At 57.9% G+C, this 22,500-nt stretch overlaps 2 protein-coding genes across 4 annotated transcripts in view; both read left to right on the forward strand.

Annotated features, from left to right (window-relative positions):
* The window catches only part of LOC147229132 (axin-1-like), a 16,012-nt gene extending 401 nt beyond the window's left edge, over window positions 1–15,611 (forward strand). Inside the window, exons 1-13 of one of the 3 annotated variants that reach the window (XM_086157638.1) lie at window positions 1,576–1,741; window positions 2,831–3,530; window positions 6,318–6,511; window positions 6,589–6,738; window positions 7,421–7,555; window positions 7,765–7,861; window positions 8,317–8,454; window positions 8,744–9,122; window positions 9,202–9,382; window positions 9,471–9,647; window positions 9,803–10,105; window positions 10,175–10,324; window positions 12,374–15,611. In XM_086157638.1, the coding sequence (XP_086013764.1) occupies window positions 2,901–3,530; window positions 6,318–6,511; window positions 6,589–6,738; window positions 7,421–7,555; window positions 7,765–7,861; window positions 8,317–8,454; window positions 8,744–9,122; window positions 9,202–9,382; window positions 9,471–9,647; window positions 9,803–10,105; window positions 10,175–10,324; window positions 12,374–12,500 (2,661 nt within the window). In that variant the 5' untranslated portion in view covers window positions 1,576–1,741; window positions 2,831–2,900 and the 3' untranslated portion in view covers window positions 12,501–15,611. Of the gene's footprint in view, window positions 1–1,575; window positions 1,742–2,830; window positions 3,531–6,317; window positions 6,512–6,588; window positions 6,739–7,420; window positions 7,556–7,764; window positions 7,862–8,316; window positions 8,455–8,743; window positions 9,123–9,201; window positions 9,383–9,470; window positions 9,648–9,802; window positions 10,325–12,373 lie in introns of those variants that run through there. The other 2 variants (XM_086157636.1, XM_086157637.1) reach the window with 2 other exon arrangements.
* Window positions 15,612–15,845: 234 nt separating this feature from the next.
* Window positions 15,846–22,500, forward strand: part of gtf3c1 (general transcription factor IIIC subunit 1) — a 14,105-nt gene continuing 7,450 nt past the window's right edge. Inside the window, exons 1-17 of the mRNA XM_086157639.1 lie at window positions 15,846–16,253; window positions 17,835–18,032; window positions 18,454–18,630; window positions 18,708–18,848; window positions 18,928–19,024; window positions 19,104–19,227; window positions 19,337–19,516; window positions 19,587–19,702; window positions 19,785–19,837; window positions 19,950–20,302; window positions 20,658–20,761; window positions 20,846–20,964; window positions 21,043–21,196; window positions 21,270–21,373; window positions 21,567–21,703; window positions 21,933–22,163; window positions 22,246–22,391. Of these exons, the coding sequence (XP_086013765.1) occupies window positions 16,018–16,253; window positions 17,835–18,032; window positions 18,454–18,630; window positions 18,708–18,848; window positions 18,928–19,024; window positions 19,104–19,227; window positions 19,337–19,516; window positions 19,587–19,702; window positions 19,785–19,837; window positions 19,950–20,302; window positions 20,658–20,761; window positions 20,846–20,964; window positions 21,043–21,196; window positions 21,270–21,373; window positions 21,567–21,703; window positions 21,933–22,163; window positions 22,246–22,391 (2,670 nt within the window). The 5' untranslated portion in view covers window positions 15,846–16,017. The remainder of the gene's footprint in view (window positions 16,254–17,834; window positions 18,033–18,453; window positions 18,631–18,707; window positions 18,849–18,927; window positions 19,025–19,103; window positions 19,228–19,336; window positions 19,517–19,586; window positions 19,703–19,784; window positions 19,838–19,949; window positions 20,303–20,657; window positions 20,762–20,845; window positions 20,965–21,042; window positions 21,197–21,269; window positions 21,374–21,566; window positions 21,704–21,932; window positions 22,164–22,245; window positions 22,392–22,500) is intronic.

Raw genomic sequence — 22,500 nt, forward strand, 5'->3', positions numbered from 1 at the left:
GCGTCGGGACAGAAGCAGCGGACAGAAGGACAGAGACGCCAAGATCACGCTTCCTTGTCCACGCAGAAGAAAAGTCGAGATAGAAATGTCAGAAAAACAATTGCCGGTCTTTCACTTCGTCTTGCGGTCGAGTGGTTCTCACCATGACACTCGTTTTGGAGAATCGTGAACTTCAGAGCGTTTGACGACAGGTTTTTGTCTAAAATCTATTGGTTGCATGGAGGGACAGGCGTTAGTTGCTCTGACTCTGCACGTTGACTCAGGGAAGGCTGGCGTTCCTGAGGCCGAGTCACCCGACGACGTGTTTTTCATTCACGTATTTTAAAGCTCCGAACCAACGCGTGCCAATACGAACTGAATCAAAGCGAATTTCATCCGTCTTCTGACCGTCTCTCTATTTTCATTTATATTGATATTTATTTCCGCCGCGGGAACCGTTACGCGCTGCGACAAGAGAATTTCTTCGGCGGGGATCAATAAAGTTATCTTATCCTAGAAGCTACAAAAATGCGAATAATGCCTCAACGCTGCACCTGAAACCCTCAGTAGTACAATCTCTTCTCAAGAAAAAACACTGACAGCAATAATGTGGTACGCCACAGACGGCAGCAGCAGATTACCCGAATACGCTACATAATAATATCCCACGCGTATAAATATTCTCGTGATCTTCTCCCAAATAATATCACTGCGCCTTCTATTTATCGGGAGCTCAGTTCCCACGGGAAAAACATGACGCGTCCATCCGCCGGGTGCGGCGAGCGGATTACATCTCGATAAAGTCTCGATGGCCGCGCGTTTTATCGGCGTCTTCTGCGCCGCGTAGTTGTTGTTCGTCGCTGCGGACGGAGGACGAGCCCGAAATGTGGTGGTCCTCCTCCTCCTCCAGGTGCCTGGGAGCGCAGGTGTGCCGTACGGCCCGTGGCTCCAGACGCCCGCTATGACATTCACCCATAACACCGCCGGTCTGCTCCGAAGCTGATGAAAAAGTCTAATCAGACGGCGGAGAGTCGGACGCGAGGGAGGGGGTGACTCGCAAGCGACGTCCGCAGGGTCCGAGGGAACGGCGAGCGGTTGACGGTGGCAGGTTCCCGTGCCGACACGCCGCTGAGCGCGCTCTCTGGCGATCTGACCTTTGCAAGGGTCAGAGCGAGGTTTGCTTTGGAGTCTTTGTCTTGAAGCCGAGAAGGCTGTTGCGGACGGCGGAGGACGAGACGCGTTCCTCACCCAGGAGAGGGGACGAAACACTCGTAGAACACTACTTCTGGATGTTAGTGCCACGGCTCTGAGGAGCTCCAGACACCTGCAGAACATTCTGCAAGTGCAGCAGGAGGAGCGCGGCCCTGCCAGGGCTCTTAACGAGGCTCCCTGCGTTTTACTGCACAGAAACCGCTGGGAGAACTTTGCCTGTGTGTGTGTGTGAGTGTGTGTGTGTGTGTGTGTGTGTGTGTGTGAGTGTGAGTGTGAGTGTGAGTGTGTGTCCGTTTGTCCCAGCCGCCTCCCTGCCATTGAACGCACCACCTCCCGCACGCACGGCGGCGTGCGCGCACGCAGCGTCTCGCGCTGTATTATTGCAGTGCGAGCGGCCACCATGGGGAGCTAGGACCGGACCGGACCGGACGGGACGGGACGGGACGGCGGTTCGACTCCACGGCGGCGTCCATATGCGGCCGCCCCGAGCACACAGCCGGCGCCAGAGCCCCCGGCGCCCCGGAGCGCGGGGAGCGGGCCTCCAGAGACGGTAGGGCGGCTCGGAGGGGTCGGGGACTCACCTCAAGCTAGCAGGCTAACCACAGGCGGCTAGCTAGTTCGCTAGTTCGCTAGCAGGCTGGCTGGCGCCGCGGCCGCGGAAAACGTGCCGCCGCTTTCCGGTGGCGCTTCGCCCCGGAAAGGCCGCCCGACCCCGGGCGACAAGTGCGGGGGCTCCGCGGCGCCACGCGGCCCCCGGCGCCCGGCGCCCGTCCGCGGGGACGGGGCTCCTCGCAGGCCCGTCCTGTGCGGTTGTGGAGTTTGTTTCTGCTCCCCTCCCCCACCGCCTCTGCAGGCCCACTTCAATGGGATTCCCACTTCAAAGCGCCGGCGCGGCGGCGGCGCGGCGAGCCGGTGTTCCGGACACGGCGACGGCCGCCGCCGTCCGGGAGCCGGACGAGGAGGGAGAGGGGGGCGTCGAGCCTCGCCGAGTTTTGCCATTGTTTTCACAGCTGTTAGCGCTAGCTCCCGGAGCTAGCCAAACAAACTCCCCGGTGAACTTGGGTTCGGAGGACTCGGAGCTCCAGGGTTGTCGGGCCGAGTCCCGCCGGAGTCCCACCGGCCACCGGCGCTCTGCACTCATCCGGTAGCAGCGGTCTCTTCTCGGATGGTGGTCGTGATCCAGATGATGCGCAGGTCTCCCCCGTCCTTCCACCGTTCTCCTCCCATGTGTCGCCGTCTTCCCCCCGCCATGTGGCGGGCGGAGGACCAGGTGACGTCCGGGAGAGCGGAGTTCGTTCACACCGACATCCAGGTCACAGTTTAGTCCTCCGTCCTCCTCGGACACCGGAGAACATCCTCCTTCACGTCCTTCCCCCGGACCGCCCGGGACACCGAGCCCTGCGGGGATCGTCCGGGGTCGTCTCCGGGTCGGGGTCGGCGAGCCGGAAGCCTCCGCGGCCTCCCGCGGTCTCAAGTCGTCCTGGCCGAACCCGATCTAGTGGTCTATTTCCGTCCGTCCGCCGGACATTGTCCCGGTGTTGAAATGGGACGTGTCAGGTCACCGCGCATTGTTACGCCTCACAATTGTTTGTTTCCTTGATGTCGTCGCCTCTAATTGCTATTCTCGTCTCCATCCCAGGGTGAATCGTTTGTCCACAGAGTCGCCGCGGGAGGGGAACGACTGACCTCGGCCTTGTGCAACCAGAGACATGAGTGTTGTCAGAGACTTACATGGGATCGGGTACAGGGGCGGCGGCGGGGGCGGCGGCGGCGTGGCCGCTCTGAACGGCCCCGCTCACTTCACAGAAGATGCCCCGCGGCCCCCGGTTCCCGGCGAGGAGGGGTCTGACTTGGACCCCCCGGTCCAGTCGGCCAGTACCCGTCCAAACACCCTCTCCCAGACGCTTGGCTTCTCTCAGTCATCCGCATCCTCCAAGATGGGAGATTCCTCAGTCTACGCGCCCTCCTCCTCGTCTGCGACGCCGCGGCGCCCCGACCTGGACTTGGGGTACGAACCCGAGGGCTCCGCTTCGCCCACCCCGCCCTACCTGAAGTGGGCCGAGTCGCTTCACTCCCTCCTCGACGACCAGGAAGGTATCCAGCTGTTCCGAAACTTCCTGTGCCAGGAAGGGTGTGCGGACCTCCTCGACTTCTGGTTCGCCTGCTCGGGCTTCAGGAAGACCAGCCAGGAGAAGCGAGCCAAGCTGGCCAAGGCCATCTACAGGAAATACATTGTGGACGGAAGCGGGATTGTCTCCAGGCAGATCAAACCGGCCACCAAGAGCTTCATCAGAGACTGCGTGGGACGGCCGCATCCAGACCCTGCCATGTTTGAACAGGTGACGTCTCAAACCCGCCGCACGCGTGCGAACGACAGGCTCGTGGAAGCGCTCGAGCGCTTTTACCCCCGGGGGGATCCGGCCCTCCCGGCCAGAGTCGGGCTCATGCTGCTCTATGACATCGATTGCTGTCAAACATCCATTTCTCCCATTTCTCTTCTTGAAAGTACTTTTCTGGCCCTGCGTGCAGGTGATCTCCGGCTCTCGTAGGCAGGACCGTTGGTCAGACGGTCCGGTGGCTCCGCACTGGTTTCATAAGGCAAAAACAATAAGCGTTCTCGGTTCAAACTGGCCCTTCTGAGGCCGATCCTACGCAAAACCATCACAGGTTTTCCGTCAAAGTTAAAATTCAGTTGAACCGGGCGACCGAACCTGCTTCGATATCTCACACACACACACACACACACACTTTGCTAACAACAGGCACACAATGCCAGCCTTTAAAGGGGCTTTAAGAAGGCCTGCATTGGACCGGCACCGGCCCTCCCGCTCAAACGCTGCTTTGCGAGGTCAGTGGACTCCGAGGATGCTGCTGCGTGCGCCGCTCAGGAAGGCGGCGGAAATTGATTGCGTGTGACTCCCAAAAAGCCGAGCTACAATGACGGCAGTGTGTGCGGTGACACCCTGCCGTTGACTCTCCACAGTTATCAGCCGTTGGACAGACGCGTCAGGCTGGGGGGTGATCTATGCGGAGCCATCGTAACGGGGCCATAAAACTTGAGAAACCGTCCGACATGAACCGGAAAACCTTGATGAACGGCAATATAACGCTAAAGCGTGTCTGATCCAGACAGAGCAGATGCCAGAGCAGATTCCGGTATTTTCTGTGGAGCCTCGGCACACACTGCTATCGCCGGGCGCGTCTGGGAAATTCATTAAAGACAAAACAGAAAACATCTGGGAAAGTTTTCAGGGAAATCCGAGGTCGTCGGCCACGAGGGTTGCCTCGCCGGGGCCGGAGGTCCCGCCGCAGGACGCGCAGCAGATGCTCTACGTAGATGCTCTGCAGGGGAGCGGCAGTCGCCGTGAAGAGCGTCCGCTCAGCCGACAGGCGTCCCGGGACAGACGGGGCGCTAGGCTGCAGGCCGGCCCGTTCATCCGAGGCCCGGCTCCGGGTCCCATCACGGTTTATCCACATTGCATTTATACGAAGCTGTTGACTGGAGCCGGAGGTGCCGTAACACCAATAAAGCGGTCAGGTGCCTCATATTCCACAGTCCACGCCAGCCTGGGCCGTATACTGCAGGGTGTGGGCCTGCTGGTAACACTCGGCTTCGTGACTTCACTCACGCACGTCGCCGGAGAATCTGGCCACGTTCCACCTCCGGGGCAAGCAGCAGGATCTGAGTCCGACCCGGCGGAGGCGGCTGCCGGCCGTCGTCGGCCCACTGACTGCTCATAGAGGATGTGGTGATGTTTAGCCCAGGGCTGATCTTGGTATGATCTCGCTGTTGCCGTCGTGAGTCGGCGGGCCTCGGGTCTGTCAGCGGACGACTCGGCTGCGCCCGCAGTATCAGACGCCTCCGGTAGTTTTGCAAGGGGATCCAAGCTGGTCTCCAGACGGCCTCTGCTGGAGGAAGCTGCAGTCTGAGGACCTTCTCTGTCCCAAGAGAAGCGGCTTCCAAACGGACGCCGAGACACTTTGAAACCTCGACGAGGGCTATTTTCCACCCTCCCTCCGCGAGAGGGAGGTGTTTTAATGTCGGGACAGGGGTTTCCTGAGGAGGGTTGATCCGGGGCCTTCTGTCCCTGAATGGTTTATATTCAGCCCCCTCTCCTCGCTGTGACAGCGGAGCCCTGGACCGTCGGCCCGTCGGCCCGCCGTCCACCGGGAACCTCCCTGAACACCAGCTAGTCACGGTTCTGAAGCTCTGCATTCTGGCCACAGCGTCGCTTTAATGCGTCCTCCGCATTCTCAGATCACCGCGGCGCTGTTAAAGTGCAGAGGACGCCGAGAACGCTTTCACTTTTGGAATTAGACCCTTCTGAGGTTCTTTACAGATTAGGCTGGCCTGTGGTTAGGCTTGCAACTTAAACAAGTCCCATCTCATATCTGCTGGCGGATCTTCACTGCAGATCCCACCCACAGGGGAACACGGGCAGGATCTCTGCCAAGACATCCAGTCAGAGTTGCTAATATCAGTATTGGGCCGGCGGCCCGTCCAGGTGGCGCACATCCCTTTCCCATCCGTGCAGCAGAAAAAGGATTTCCACTTGAGCGCTCCTTAGCGTCAGGCGTCGCGGCTCCTCTGCTGCAGGACCTCAGTCTGAAGGACATTCATCCTGCCCGCTCACCACAGGGAGCAGCGGAGCACTCCGCCATATTTACGATGCGTGGGTGTTCTGCCCTGTCACCCCAAACCCTCCGAGTCTGGATCAGTACACCTTCTCTGATCTCAGGTGCGGATCAGCCGCTCGCCGCATTCAGGAAGCATTCCCAAGCACCAGGAGTGAAGGTCTGCTACATGGTGAAATCAGCAGTTAGATTAGACTGTGTGTGTGTGTGTGTGTGTGTGTGTGTGTGTGTGTGTGTGTGTGTGTGTGTGTGTGTGTGTGTGTGTGTGTGTGTGTGTGTGTGTGTGTGTGTGAGATGTTCATTGGTCACTTAAACAAGGGTGTAAAGAGCAGATCCAGCTCACGTCCTCCCTCGCCGCATGTAATCAGTGCTGGATCACGTCTGTAAAGTCATTAAGGTGATATGAAATGATGACACGTTTCCTGTCGCACAACATCTGAAGGCTGGTGTGTGTGTGTGTGTGTGTGTGTGTGTGTGCCCGCCCGCCCCAGGCCCAGACAGAGATCCAGGCCACGATGGAGGAAAACACCTACCCGTTATTCCTGAAGTCGGACCTGTACCTGGAGTACACCCGGACCGGGGGGGAGAGCCCCAAGCCCAACCCCAGCGAGCAGAGCCCGTCCTCGGGGCCGGCCAAGCCCGCGCCGGGGTACCTGCCCACCCTGGCCGAGGACGAGGAGTGGGGGTAAGGGCGACCCGCCGGCGCCGCATGGCGGACCGGGACCTCCCCGGTTGAGCCGGCTCTTGTTGAACCCGCTGCAGGTGCGGAGGGCAGAGAGAAACTGACGAAGGCAAAGACGAGGACGAGTGCGGGGACACGCCGGCCAGTCGGCTGACGCACAGCCTCCTGATGCAAACCGTACCGCAGAGGGCCTCCGGCAGCCGGAGGAGGCAGGACGGCAGGGAGTACAGGTGAGCGGCTGGAGGGAGGGAGGACATCTTAGCTGTGTCCTCAGCTGCCAACCGCCGGATTGTTCTTCAAGCTTTGCAGAAGTGACTCCGTCGGATTCCCTCCCTCCTCATTTGTCCTGATTAGAAGGTGTACCGGGCACATTGAGTAGGAATATATATGTGTGTGTGTGTGTGTGTGTGTGTGTGTGTGTGCGTGTGGAAGCAGAGTGAGTGTCCGACTCGCCATGAAGCCGGCGCTTCAGCTGACAACCTATGGCTGTCAATGTAAAGCTCAAAGCGGTAGCTTTTTTTACTGTTTGGCCATTTATTAATGAAAAGTAAATCATCTGGAGCCTTAAGTCAGTCGCCAAAGGCCTGCGGACCAGCCCAGGGTCATTCTTCAGTCTGGGGAAACCTCAGCAATTGACTGAAAATAGCTGAAATACCCTTGATTTTTATTTTTTTTTATAAGGAATTCTTTTATGTTTAGCTTTGTTTATTAAAAACAAGCGTCATTAAAATCACCTTATGTAGGAGTGACCTTTTCCAAAGATGAAAGAGCACATGGTAAGCAAAGGAAATCCATCCATTAGCTAAAAGGTTGTTGAACCTCTTAAGAAGATTTTGTTTTTCAGTGTTCTTTTATTATTGTTGAGATGTGTGCGTGTGTGTGTTGATAACTGCTCTTCCCTTCTCCCCTCAGACCCTGGAGAGAGCCAGAAAACCCCTACTACGCCAACATGGGCTACGCTCGCGCTCCTGCCACCAGCGCCAACGACAGCGAGCAGCAGAGCATGTCCAGCGACGCCGACACGCTGTCGCTGACCGACAGCAGCGTGTAAGTCAGCGTGCGCACAGACCCTCCATCGCTGCGTGCCAGTACAACCCTGCAGCCTGGAGGCTATCGATGAGCTGCTGACAGATGATGATTCATTTTGTGTGTGTGTGTGTGTGTGTGTGCGCGCGCGCGTGCGTGTGTGTGTGTGCGCGCGCGTGCGCGTGTGTGTGTGTGTGTGTGTGTGTGTGTGTGTGTGTGTGTGTGTGCAGAGATGGTATTCCTCCATACAGATATCGGAAGCAGCATCGTAAAGAAATGCATGAAAGTGCCAAAGCTAACGGACGTGTGCCCCTACCTCATATACCTGTGAGTGTCACACACTGGAGCGCCTGCAACCACAACACACACTCAACACTGACAGACAGCTAACGGCTAACACACACACCGTAAGAGGAAAGGACCTGAATGGAGAATATTTCTTCATTTATTGTCCGAGGTTTAGAGAGGAGTCCGTTAGCCAGGTAGAGGATGACTTCGCTCAGATCTGAGGTGGTGCACAGAATAAAAAGGACCCCTAATGAGTCTGTAATCTGAGCTGACCATGTCATGAATATGATGATTAGTTCTGGCACGGTGTCCAGCACTTATCTTGGTGGTATTGGGAAACAAAACACTGGATTCATGGAGGTAACGCAGGAACCTGTCACAAGCATCGCAACAGCAGCTATTACTGATATTTGCATTTCAATCACCGATTTGCATTGTGGCAAATAGCGTGACTGTGTGTGTGTGTGTGTGTGCGTGCGTGTGCATGTGTGCAGCGCACATATCGCATGCCAAAGGACATCCACGTGGAGCCTCAGCGGTTTGCAGCAGAGCTGATCAGCAGGCTGGAGATGGTTCTCCGACAGAGGGAGGCTCAGGAGAGGCTGGAGGAGAGGCTGAAGAGAGTCCGGCTGGTGAGCTCGCTGCATGACAAACACACCGTCAAACCCTGGTTGGAAACCGCTCACCGCCACTCTAAAAATCCCTGTCCGTATTGGCCACGATCGATTGGATTTGAATCGATGGCGTTGCCTTTTCCCGACTGGGATTGCAAAGTAAATTCAGATGTTGAAATAAGAGCTGTTTAAAACGTGGCGCCGAGGCTCCCCGGAGGCTCCTAGAGGCCGAGGACCTCAGGCGGGCGAAGGGCCCGATGACGAAAGGAGACCTGACCGTCTCGTTGCCTCTCGTCGTTGACGACAGGAAGAAGAGGGCGACGATGCCGACGTCTCCATGGCAACCTCCATTTCTTCTCACAACATACCACTCCCCCTCCCCTCGTCGTTCCCGCCTCTCTATGGCGCTCATTACTCGGAGACCACTGCGAACACGGGGACGGTGGCCACGTACGGCAGCTTGGTCGCCATGGAGGATTCCCATGACGACGACCCGGAATCAATTTTGGACGACCACGTGCAGCGCGTCATGAAAACGCCCGGCTGCCAGTCGCCAGGGGCAACCAACAGCAACCCGGGAGGAGGGGGCCGACACACCCCTCCCAAGTCGTCGCGTTCGCCCGACGGCGGGATCGCCCCGCCCCACTTCCCCCCGCACCGAGGACTGCCCGCCGCCGGCGTCAAAGGTAAAGGGGGGTCGGGGGGTCGAGCGAAGGGACGCCGGGGTCCGAGCGGTGTGATGACGGGCGTGCGCGTCTCCCTCAGGTGTGCACCACCACAAGCACCACCTTCTCGTCCACCGAGGGCGAGAAGGCCAGGAGGAGGCGGGCTCCCGGTCTCAGGCCAACTTCCTCTGGAACGGAGACCCCGCCGGCCAGTACGCGGGGAGGAGTCGGAACTACCCCGAGGGCGCCGGCCCCGGCGCGCCGGAGGGCGTGGGCTACAGGTAGGCCCTGTGTTCTCTCTGGACCGCGCCGGGGCACGAGGTGCGGAGAACGTCCCGGTGACGCCCTCCGTTCCTCTCCGATCTGCAGCAGTAAAGGGAGCACGCTGTCGCGGCGAGGCTGCAAGAAGACCTCGGAGACGTCGGGCAAAGCTGACGAGAGCGGGCGCGGCATGGAGGCCCAGGTGCCGCTGGAGGATCTGGAGAGAAACCAGAAGATCTTGCAGTGGATGATGGACGGAGACCGACAGAGGAAGAGCTCTCACGGGTGAGTGCGGCGACTCGGGAGGCCGTCGTCCGAGCGCCCCGACGCGCCGGTCGGCCCCTTCCTTCGCTCATTTCCTCCGAGCGAAGGCTGGTGGCAGAGTTGAACTCGCTGTCCCTCTCTGACCGCCCTCCTCTCCTCCGCCTCCTGATCTCCAGCGGCAGCACCAGCGGCTCGCGGCGGACGGGCGCCAGCAGCGAGTCTCCGCGCCCCACCTCGGTGGAGCGCCCCGGCGCCGTCCACCCCTGGGTCTCCGCCCAGCTCCGCAACAACCCCTCCACGGTTTCCGGCGCCCTGCCCCCGCACCCGTCCTCGGCCCAGGTCCAGCCCTCGCACCCGTTCATCCAGGACCCGGCCATGCCCCCCAACCCGGCGCCCAACCCCCTCATCCAGCTGGAGGAGGCCAGGAGGAGGCTGGAGGAGGAGAGGAAGAGGAACGCACTACAGCAAGCCAAGCAGAGGTGGGTCGGCGCCGCGCCGGACCGCGTTGGAATCCGTCGGCCCGAGTCTGACGCCACCTCTCCTCCCAGGCACAAGTCTGGCAAGCGGCAGCTGTGCGAGAACATGACGGTGGCCTACTACTTCTGCGGGGAGCCCATCCCCTACCGGACGTCCGTCAAAGGCCGCGTGGTGACCCTGGGCCAGTTCAAGGAGCTGCTTACCAAAAAGGGCCACTACAGGTGAGACGCCATGCGTTTGAAGGCGAACCTCCTCTCCCGTTCTGAGGAGGCGTCGGCTCGGATCCTGCGAATCCGTTGTGTCGGCCGTGCGAAAGACGCGTTTGCTCGATCGCTCGACGCCATCCGACGGCGGACCCGTCTCTTCCCGGGTCAAAGGTTCATCAACACTGAGGAACCCTGACTCGCCGCTGTTTTACGTGAGATCCGAGACGAGGCTCGGTGGATGTTTTTCTTTGCGATCTGAGCACGTGCACGAGTCTCTGACGCCCACGTGGACGCCGCTGTCCGAAGGAGCGTTTAAAGGCAGTGAGATGGAGAACATCGTCCGCGAGAAGGTGGGAGATGCTTACGGAGATTCGGTGCGGCGGACGGCGGGAACAATAACACTGGTTTCAAAAAGGGGAGTGTGGTGTGTGTGTGTGTGTGTGTGTGTGTGTGTGTGACATTTAGCTTAGCATAGAAGCATTCCCCAGGAAGTTCAGTTAAGGACGAAACACGGAATGGGAAACTCGTCTGATCTCGGTCCCAATGAAACCACCTTATTTCTCTCACTGATTATGGATGATTCTTCTTCTTTCGGCTTTTCCCTTCAGGTGTCGCCACAGCGAGTCCACCTTCTCCATCTCACCCTATCCTCTGGATCCTCCTCTCTCACACCGACTACCTTCATATCTTCTCTCACGACGTCCATAAATCTTCTCTCTGGTCTTCCTCCAGACCTCTTGCCTGGAAGCTCCAATTCCAGCATCCGTCTACCAATATATTCTCTATCCCTCCTCTGTCCATGACCCAACCATCTCAGTCTGGCTTCTCTGACCTTCTCTCCAAAACATCGAACATGTGCTGCTCCTCTGATAGAATCATGCTCATTCCTGATCCTCTCCATCCTGGTCACTCCCAAAGAGAACCTCAACATCTTCATCTCTGCAACCTCTAGTTCTGCCTGCTGTCTTTTGGTCATTGGAACAGTTTCTAGTCCAAACATCATCGCTGGTCTCACCACTGTCTTGTACACCTTTCCTTTTATTCTGGCTGAAAGTCTTCTATCTCTTGGTACCCCTGACACTTTTCTCCACCCATTCCAACCTGCTTGGACCGTCTCTTCACCTCTTCTCCACACTCTCCTACGCTCTGGACTGTTGACCTAAAGTACCTGAAATCCTCCATCTTCTTGATCTCCACTCCCTGTAGCCTCACCGTTCCACCCGAGTTCCTCTCATTCACACACATATATTCTGTCTTGCTGCGACTAACTTTCATTCCTCTCCTTTCCAGAGCATACCTCCACCTCTAGATGTTCCTCTACCTGTTGTCTGCTCTCACGACAGATCACAATGTCATCTCCAAACATCCTGGTCCATGGGGGTTCCTGTCTAACCTCATCGGTCAGCCTTTTCAGTTTCCACCACTTTGTCCTCTGCTCTGCCTTTGTCCTCTTCATCCACCTTGTCACCAGAGTCATCCTACAAACCACCATCCTATGCTGTCTGGCTACACTCTCACCTACAACTACTTTGCAGTCACTGATCTCTTTCAGGTTACCTCGTCTATACAAGATGTAGTCTACCTGCGTGCTCCTACCTCCGCTCTTATAAGTTACCCTATGTTCCTGTTTTTTCTGGAAAAAGGTGTTCACTACAGCCATTTCCATCCTTTTTGCAAAATCTCCCACCATCTGTCCCTCTGCATTCCTATCCTGGATACCAAATCTGCCCATCACTTCTTCATCCCCTCTATTGCCTTCACCAACATGTCCATTGAAGTCTGCACCAATGACCACTCTCATTTCTGGGAATATTCTGCATCACTTCATCCAACTCATTCCAGAACTTCTCCTTCTCTTCTAACACACCCCACCTGCAGGCCATAGTCACTAACAGCATTGAGCATCACACCTTCAGTTTCCAGTTTCAGACTTACAGGTCTATCTGAGCGTTCTCCCCGAGTCGAGTGTTAGGCGGCGGTCTCCAGGGCGCCGTCGGGAGTCCCCATGGCAGGGGGGCTGGGCCGGGACGAGGTAATAACCCTGACTCGCCTCTGCTCTTTCAGGTTCTACTTCAAGAAGGTCAGCGACGAGTTCGACTGCGGCGTGGTGTTCGAGGAGGTTCGCGACGACGACGCCATCTTGCCAATCTTTGAGGAGAAGATCATCGGGAAGGTGGAGAAAGTGGACTGAGGTTGTGGAGCGGCGAAGATGAAACAAATGCAAAAGATGACGACGACGATTTTTGAAAGGAGGAGCGCGTTCGGGTGGAAACGGGATGATCGAGGAAAGCAAGTAGAGCGACGTGTGACAGGAGGTGGGAAGGATGAGATTATTACTATCTGGAAATCAACGCCTGGATCAAAGTACACAAAGCCGGAAGATCCCCGGGCGGGAGCGGAACCCCGTTCCGCCTGTCTCGTCCCCACCGACGCCGGAGGAGGGGTTCGGATCCGGTCCCGTCGGTCTTCCGCTCCGGCGGCCGGACGGAGCGAGGATGAGAAGTCTTCCACTTCTGCTCTGGAGGCGGCCGTCCTCCGCAGACCATTACGATGCTGCTACATTACCACGAAACACACAACTCTTCGGCGGTCGCTCGGCACAGCGAGGAAAGCTCCGGCCTTCCGCTCGGGAGCCTCGACGCCTTCCGCGGGCTAAAGGCCGGCGGACCCCCGACCCGCTTCGGAGCCTGGAGAGAGAACCCTGGATTCCTAGATGTCATGTAGTGACCTCCTCCACGTGTCCACGCAACAGTTCTCTGCATTACTTGTTTACCAAAGCGACATATTTTTGATAAGACAAGTATCCTAGCGACTTGTTCTCATTTTATTTGAGTTGTGTATGTACAAGGCAGGTACTATTACTTATTAATGCGGCCTAGTTTCCTCATATCTCAACGTAATGTTGTATTACTCTGTGTTTTCTGGCTAGCTCTTTAGTCATTTCAGGTCAGCTCTTTTCTTTCTGTTTCCCCTCAGCGTGCACGTCTGGCCTCGTGCACGTCTGTCTGAGGGTTTCTTGTCTTCAATTCTCTGCTTGGAGGATTCCAACCGGGTCGCGTGCTCCTTTCACCCGCCGGCCCGCTGTCCCCCCCGCGTCCCTGCTGGTTTAGTTCTGAGGGAGTGGAGCCGGTCCAGGTGCCGGCCTCCTGCCCCTCCTGCCCTCCTGCCCCTCTTGCCCCTCCTGCCCCCCCCCCCCCCGGCCCGGGCAGCACTGGTGACTGTGAGCCTGTGTCGTGCACACCTGAACTCAGCCAAAGAACATATCAAGCGTCCCCTACGCCTACGTGTGTGTGTGTGTGTTTGTGCGTGCATGCGTATGTGTGTGTGCGTGTGAGATCCAAGAGGATCAGCCTGGTGCTGTGGTTCCTGCAGTGTGTTATCTGGGCTCGCCACTGCTCGTCCTCACGCCGCCGAGTCTCCCTCGGCCGGTAACGAAGGTGTGAGGAGAACGTGGAGAACATGGAGAACATCCGTCTGGCAGGTCACGGCTCGGGACCTGAGAGCAGAGCCACGATGCAGCTCCTCACACTGCAGTAACCGCAGCCCGAATGCACCCGAAGCAGGAGGGAACGGCTTCAGACGATGACGCTCGGCGTCCCGTGAAAAACGTCCATCTTGGAGGTCGGAGCGACGGTTTACCTTTAAAAACAATCTGGCCTAAGAGCTGCTGAGGGTTGGATGACAGGATGGACCCCTGGATCTGTTCTCTAAACATGGAGCCGTTACTCCGCAGCTTTGCACAGTCGGGCTGAGAAGGTCTCCATCCGCCAGTTGGACTTCGGTTAACCGACGCGTCGGACTCCGGGAAAGGCCGCCGAGCCTCCGCCGATCTCACTGGTGCCCTTTTTATCTTAAACATATCATTCCATCCCTGTCCTCTAACTGGCTGCTGGCCGAGGTCTTCTCTTTACCGGTCATCGTCTGCGTGCCGGTGTTTGCCGGTGCGGCCGCGGTTCTTCCCTCCGGGTGGAGCGGCGGCGCTCCGTCGGGCCGCGCCACCCCTTTGCCCTGCGGGGCGAACGCCGCGTTTGAATGCCTGCGAGTCGGAGCGGTCCGGCATCGAGCGGTCCAACGGGTCCTCCGGCGCCAGAGCTGAAACGGAGGAAACGGGACAAGGATTGTCGGGCTTATTTGTACCAAAGCTCACGTTAACCCTTAAAGTGTGTGTGTTGTCCGTCTGCGCCAAGATTTGGGCCTTTGGGAGCCAGTGTTGATCGACGTCAAAGCAGACGGTCGGCGGTATCACCGTCTCCAGATGTCAATGTCTGGAACACCTCGCCGAATGTAGACGCGACGGACGCGTTATTGACACGGTGAACAGTGAACTCGGGTCCCGGCGTCCCCGGCGCGGGATGAAGGATCCAGTTTGCGAACGTCAGTGGAGCTAGCTGCTAACGTAGCCCCGGCCGTCTCCTAGAACCTCCCGACGGCCGGCGCCCGCTCGGCCCGGCTCCCCGGCGAGTCTTGGAGAAGCCGCCCGGCGTGCTCCGACACGCCAGCTGCGGAAGCTGAACGGAAGAGGAACCCGATCGAAGATGTCGGGCTCCTCCAAGGAATCGGCCGTCGCGCCGTCGTGCCGGAGAAGGTGTGGACCTCCATACCTTGGCCGGGCGCGTTTATTGAATGTGCTCATCAAACCTCGAGGGCGAGCCGCGCCGAGAACGTCTGGCAAGCAGTCGTCCAGGAAGGGAAGCCGCTTCGGTAAATGAATTGTCCTCACTTCAATCCATAATGCCTTCGATATGGAATTTAAAATTTAGGCGATGTATTTGTTTATATGGAAAAAAAAAAAGTCTTTTTCATAACCACCGAGCGTGTTCTTTCTACAAGGAATGTTGAGTTGTCCGTTTGGTTGTAAAGCGTGCGCGAGCAGCTCGGGCCTCGGCAGAACGCCTCGCCGCCGCTTGTCGCGCCCACGACTCTTCTGAGATGGACAGAGCCGACAACTGCGGTTGTTGTCCGCTTGTGTCAAACACAGTGCCTTTTATCGTTTTTATCTTTTAAATATGTTTATCGAACCAATCCGTGCTGTTTAATGTTTTATTTTTTACCTTTTTTTTTTTTACATTTTATTTTCCTTCGGTCCCTTTGTGTAATTAGCTGCAGACAAGCTTTCCTCACCTCTGCTCTGGTAGACCCTCTGCTGTAAATATGTACATTATCATTTCATACATGTCAGACCTGCACCACATGTCCGCAGTGTTTCTGTTTTTAATAGGTGAACGCCAAGATGTCACTGTGCTGGTTCCACTTGTACATTTCTTTTCAAAAGGTACTTCATAATAAAGATGTTGGATAAACACTCAGCCTCTCGCATCTGAACTCTGACAAAAAGACACACGGACGGCGGCGGCAGACGAGGTTACCGTCTAGTTACAGCACATTTCACTTGATGAACCGATTGACTTCACCTCCTTGAATGATCCTTTCATGCACGGAAACATCTGCTGGGGAGAAACGACGATCCTCCGGCGCCCGCCGACCGCTAGGGGGCGCTGTGGCGCGCCTCGGAGGCAGGGGTCAAAGGTCAGTGGAGACGCAGGCTGCTGCACGGCGGCGGGGAGGCAGCGGGAGACTTTCCGACCGCGGCTTCCGACGCGTTCCCGTCTTCCCCGGGCCTCACTGTTCCTGCGCACCAGAAGGATGGATTTCACCCTTTTTGTCCGCAGAATCCATCAGGCGACTTGCTAGCAGCTAATGCTAACGCCATGCCCTGCTACGCTATGGACGCCCTGAGCATCGTGGAGGACGAGGTGGCTCTGGAGGGTCTGGACGGGATCACCGTCCAGACCCTGTGGATCCGCCTGGAGGGCAGGGAGCCCGCCTTTCCCCTCCGGCTCGACGGCGCCACCAAGGAGTTCATCTGGAGGTCGCTGGTCAACAACACCGACCTGACCTTCTTCCAGATCCCGCAGGAGCGGGAGGACGTGGTGCTGTTTGACAGGTGAGTCCCGGTCCCGGTCCCGGTCCCGGTCCCGGTCCGCAGCTGCAAGGAATCACCCGAGCACCGCCGGCCGCGCTTCGGACTCAACATTACATTCCAGTCATTTAGCAGACGCTTTTATCCAGAGACACTTACAGAAAGTGACATTCAATAAGTGAAGATCCAAAGCAGCAGTGGTCGGTGTTCAGGAGTCACCGATCTGCCGAATGGCGTCTCACAACCACATACATACATACATACATACATACATACAGTCATACATACATACATACAGTCATACATACATACATACATACATACAGTCATACATACATACATACAGTCATACATACATACATACATACAGTCATACATACATACATACATACATACATACAGTCATACATACATACATACATACAGTCATACATACATACATACAGTCATACATACATACATACATACAGTCATACATACATACATACAGTCATACATACATACATACATACATACAGTCATACATACATACATACAGTCATACATACATACATACAGTCATACATACATACATACATACATACAGTCATACATACATACATACAGTCATACATACATACATACATACATACAGTCATACATACATACATACATACAGTCATACATACATACATACAGTCATACATACATACATACATACATACAGTCATACATACATACATACAGTCATACAGTCATTACTTGGCTGTGTTTGGAGGGCGACTCAGTGTGATTAGTGGGGTAGTGCTTGGTGAAGAGGTATGTTTTCAGATGGGCAGCGACCCGCTGTTGACCTTTTCCGGGACTTCGTTCCACCTCCGAGGAGCCGAGACGGAGAAGATCAGAGACCGGTTGGACCTGCAGCCGGGGCTCGGAGTGACGGGGTGGACGGTCGGCCAGAGGTGGTGGATCGGAGGGGACGGGTAGGGACGTGTGGCTGGACCACATCCTGGAGATAAGATGGTCCGTCACATTCACCGGCCGGTAGACGAGCACCAGGGTCCCGGACTCGATGCTGGCGGCTACCGGGAGCCGGTGAAGGACATAAGAAGGGGAGTGTGTGGGAGAACTTGGGACGGTGGAACACCAGGCGGGCTGACGCTTTCTGAAGAAGCTCCAGAAGAAGAAGAAGAAAAGTGATCGAACACGTTGACCTCCGTGTCGCTGTGCTTTAGCATCCTAGCCGTGCACGTGGAGCTCCTCGGCCTGCTTCCACCTCTGCGTGGCACCATGACGACGGCCCACGCCAGCAACCCGCCGTACCGTCGCAGCTTCCCCTGTCACAGAGGGCCCCGGGGTAGAGCTTGGAGGACATCCAGGAGGAACCCGAGGGGGTCTCAGGAGCCTTGAGGGTGTTCCTTCTGTCCCCGTGCGTGGTCCGGGGGTGGGTCTGCTTCGGGAACCCGAGAAGAACTTGTTAAAAACCCAGAGAACCCGGAGGGTCTCAGAGAAGGTTTTAACAGATGCTCTGGTTCGCTTCAGAAAGACAATCCCATCTCGCTCTGAGGTTTCATCTTCCACAAACATCTCCATTCGTCAACTTTCCTTTCGCCTGCGCGTTTCCAGGTTCAAAGATCCAGATTCAGAAGCGTCCCTGGATCTGCTGGACGCCATCAAGGACATCTACCCGGTGCACATCCTTCCGGAGAACAAGAACGGGATACAGGGCTCGTGTGCCTTCTTCAAGGAGAGGAAGGACATCTCCAAACACCTCCGCTCCCCGTCCACCGTGCCGTCGATGAGCCTGGAGGAAGCCCTGGAGAGGTTAGTCGGGCCGGACGACACGCAGCAGGTTCTTCGTGTTCCTCGGTGCAAATCGGTAAAGCTCTCCGAAGCTAATCGCGTTCCGGCGATCGGGAGTCACGAAAGTGGCTCTGGACCGTCAGAGGACCAGCAGAGGACCAGCAGAGGACCAGCCCTCCTTGAAGAGAACGTAGGTATTAGTGGCGCTCACCGGACCAGTGACGTGACTGCGGCGGTTGGACGTCGTCTTTGGTCCCAAGACCTTCAGGTGTTCTGGGTGGGAGTGTGTTTAGACGGTCCTTAATCTGTAACGCCAGCACGTTGTGTCGGGCGAGGTTCTCTCTGCTTCTACGTCCTGCTGGCTCTCCGTACGCCCGCACGGACGGTCGACCGTCGGCGTCGTTCACAAATAAGTCAGTCCCTCTGCGTTGGCTCCCGTCAGATACGGCCGGAAGCTGGTGGTGGTGGCGTCCCAGACGCTGAGGTTCCGGGCTCTGATCGGTCCCGAGAGCGACCCGGACCTGAAGCTGACGGACGACTCGTACCGGATCCTGGAGCGCGTGGGCCGGGCCCGCTGGCAGGGCGAGCTGCAGAGCGACCTGCACAGATCCTCCTTCAAGTGAGCCCCGCCGCCCGTCACCCCCCCGCCCCGCCGCGGCGGGCGCCACCCTGACAGGAAGTGCTTCGCTTTGCCAGGATCGACTCCCGGAAGGTGCACTACCTGAGGAAGGCCCTGGTGCGACACGGGCTGGTCACCATGCAGCACGCCACCAGGATGAGGTCCGGACAGCAGCAGCACTCCATCCTGCTGCTGCTCAAGCGCTTCCACGTCAACAGGTGTGCTGCCGGTCCAGCGCCGGCCCGGGACGGCTCCCCGCCGCCGGACCTTCTCACGGTTTCTGCCCTGGTCTCGCAGGAGGTCCAAGTACGACATCCTGATGGAGAACACCTCGGACATCCTCCAGCAGATGCACGGCCAGTTGGCCACCGTGACGATGCTCCGGGAGCAGATGGTCAGTGCCGTGCACGTACGCACACACACACACACACACTCACGTGCACACGCTGGTCCAGCAGCCTGCTTTCCCGCAGAACGTGAGCGAGAAGGTGATGAAGCGCGTCATCCAGTACATGCGAGCTGCCAAGATGGTGGACTTCTGCCGCTGCCCTTTAGAAGACCTGGACAAAGAGGAGGGGCCTTGTCTGACCAAGAAAGGTAACCTCGCTACCGAGGCTACTACCAGTACTAGCGCTACTACTAGTACTACTAGTGCTAGTGGTGCCAGCGGTAGAGCCGGATGGAGGTGGACTGTTTGGTCCCTCAGGGAACAAGGTGCTGGTGCGCTGCGTGCATCTGGTGAAGCCTTACTCGCAGAAGGACGTGGCCGAGGACGAGGAGGAGGACGACGAAGACGAGGAGGAGGACGGCGGCGCCGGGGGCCGGCAGGAGCCCCCCGAGGGGCGCATCATGGAGAAGGACTTGCTGTCGCAGACGTACCACCTCGGTAGGAACCCGCGGACCCTCGGAGCCGCAGCTCGTGGTCGCAGACCTGATGTTTGTCCTCCTCCGTGCAGTTCTGTCCTGCGGCACCAAGGGCATCTCCAAGAGCGGCATCGCAAAGCGCATGAACATCGGCAAGCTGGAGTCTCGCACCATCTGCCGGAAGCTGGAGAGGGACGGCGCCATCAAGGTGGTCCTGGGGGCGAAGAACCGGAGGGTTGGTCCCGTGCGGTGGGTCGTATCTGACGGTCATGTGACCTGCTCCCCCGCAGGGCTTCATGGAGGATGAAGGTCGCCAGAGGACCACGAAGTTCATCAGCCATAAGTGTGTGTCCTCAGACGTGTTGCACGTCTCGTTGCTGTGTGTGTGAGTGTGTGTGTGTGTGTGTGTGTGTGTGTGTGCGGGCTGCCCACTGACCCCCCCCCCCCCCCCTCAGGTGTGTAGACGTCAGCAACCAGCTGCAGCTGTTCGCCCAGGAGCGCGAGCGCCAGAAGCAGCTGTCGTCCTCGGGGCCGCCGAGCGCCGCCAAAGCCCCGCCCACCAAGAGGCCCCGCAAGTCTACCGGACAGGCAGACGGCGGCGGGGGGTCGGCAGACGGCGGCGGGCCAAAGCCGGGAGCCAAGAAGAGGAGCAGGAAGGGGGACGCTACCGTGGCAACGGAGCAGACCCAGGCGCCCGTCAGCCAAGGAGATGAAGGAGACCAGGACCACGACGGTGACCTTCTGGACCGGCCTGCTGTTTCACACCTCCTCTGCCCCCCCACAGAGGACAAGCCGGGGAGCACTGCAGGTACACCTGAGGCACCCCCGATCACCCTCCTGCACCCTCCTGCACCCTCCTGCACCCCCGTGCACCCCCGTGCACCCCCGTGCACCCCGCAGCCTTCTGCTGGAACACTCACCTTCTCAGATATCTGAGAGGCTCACATGTAGATATCTTCAGGTCGGCTTCAAACCATCTGCACATCTGAGACCCACATGGAAACACTCGGTAACACAGTCACTCTTAAGCTATGGCTACAAACACACACACACACACACACACACACACACACACACACACACACCCTCGGGTGGGTCCCAGTGTGTGGTGTGAGGGAGGAGCAGCAGATGTGGGTGAAGCTGAGCAGGTCCTCCTGTTCCAGATCCTTCTGCCGCAGAGGAAGCTGAGGAGGTCATCGCTCTGATGGACGCCTCCAGGACGGCGTCCGAAAGCATCGTGGTCGTGGAGAGCAGCTCCGTGGAGCAGGTGGGTACCCCGGGCGGTCCCGGGGTCTCGGCGGGGGCTTCTCGTCCAAGATGGCCGCTCAACCCCAGTGTGCCTCTGCCGCAGGCCTCCGGTGGCGAGAAGAACATGGGGAAGAGGTCTCGTGAGACGTATCGCCTCCTGAGGAGGAAGAACCTGATCGTGGAGGCGGTGCAGAACTTCAGGATCATCGAGGGCCTCTTCCCGTCAGTCTGGACGGCCGGATCTCAGAGACGCCAGCTTCAGATCCAGAGCGTGAACTGACAGCCTCCTCCGTCCTCCAGGCTGCAGAAGATGATCAACGACGAGGAGAAGGAGCACGGGTTCAGCTCCAAGTGCTGCAAGAAGACCATCTCGCGTCTGGTCAACAGTCTCTCCAAGGAGGGCTTGCTGAAGATCTACAGGACCACCGTCATCCAGGACGGGATCAGCAGGAAGGTCCGAGCCTCGCGGCCGGCCGGCAAACCGACCCGAAGAGCCGCTGACCCGTCTCCGTGTTCTCCACCCGCAGGTGGAGCTGGTGGTCCATCCCTCCATCAGGCCCAGCGACGAGGCGGTGAGCAGAGTCATCGAGCAGGTCCGCTTCAAGATCTCCAGCTCCTACTCGGCCCTGCGGTGCGTATTAGCTTCCCGCGGGACCTCAAGCTCAGCAGCTCCAGGGGTGTGGACCACAGTGGAGACGGGGGGGGACCTCTGATCTCCTCGTCTCTCAGACCAGGAACGGAGCGTGTGTGTGTGTGTGTGTGTGTGTGTGTGTGTGTGTGTGTGTGTGTGTGTGTGTGTGTGTGACGCCCTCCTCTCTCCACAGCCTTCAGCACAACGAGGAGAAGGCCAGGGAGCAGGAGAAGGAGGCTGAGAAGGTGGCTGGCGGCACCAAAGCCCAGCGACTGAAGGCGGAAAAGAAGAGAATGCGCTTCAAATCTGACGACTTCAAGCCCACCAAAGGTTCCTCTGACGTTCCTCCTTAATCCATGCAGGCAGCTGGAGGTTCAGTCAGCTTCTCTGAAGGACGGCGCTATGACATAATTAGCCGACTCCAGGAGAAGCTGATGTTGGAGCCTCCTTCTGTGTGCTGTGCTTCACCTCCTCTGTCCTTCACGTCTTCCTCTGTCCTTCACCTTCTCTGTTCCTCACGTCTTCCTCTGTCCTTCACGTCCTCCTCCTCCTGTCCCAGTGCGAGGGTTGGGGAAGAGCCTGGGGTTCCAGCCCAAGCTGCACCGCCTCAGGGTCATCCACAACTTCCTGTGGTATCTCCTGTACGGCCACCCCCTCAAGGCGGGTGCGGGCGCCCCCCCGCACAAGATGGACGACGCGTCGTCGGGGGACGAGGAGTTCGAGGTCGAGGAGGACGAGGAGGAGGACAAGGATAAGGCGTCGCCCGGTCGGGGCCCCGAGAACATGGCCGGTGAGACGGCGTCCCGTGGGTCCCTTCCGCCCGCACGGGCCGCCGGTGGTCCTCATGGTCCACGTGCGCTTTCTGTGCTCAGTGTTTGCTGAAGATGATTCCTGGAAGAAGTTCATCCCCCCCGTCAACAAGCACAAGGAGTTCAGCAGCGGCTGGGTGATGGTGGGAGATGTTCTCCTCTGCATGCCTCTCTCCATCTTCATCCAGGTCATCCAGATCAACTACCAGGTGAGCGGCGGCCGCCATCACCGGGTACACACACACACACACACACACACACACACGGCCAACAGGGTCTGGGAGTGTGGCAGCAGTACATCCAGTGTGTGTGTGTGTG

This window comes from Fistularia commersonii, chromosome 12 (assembly GCF_037954325.1).
Source record: "Fistularia commersonii isolate RoL2024-O1a breed Wild chromosome 12, RoL_Fcom_v1.0, whole genome shotgun sequence".
Lineage (NCBI taxonomy): Eukaryota > Metazoa > Chordata > Actinopteri > Syngnathiformes > Fistulariidae > Fistularia > Fistularia commersonii.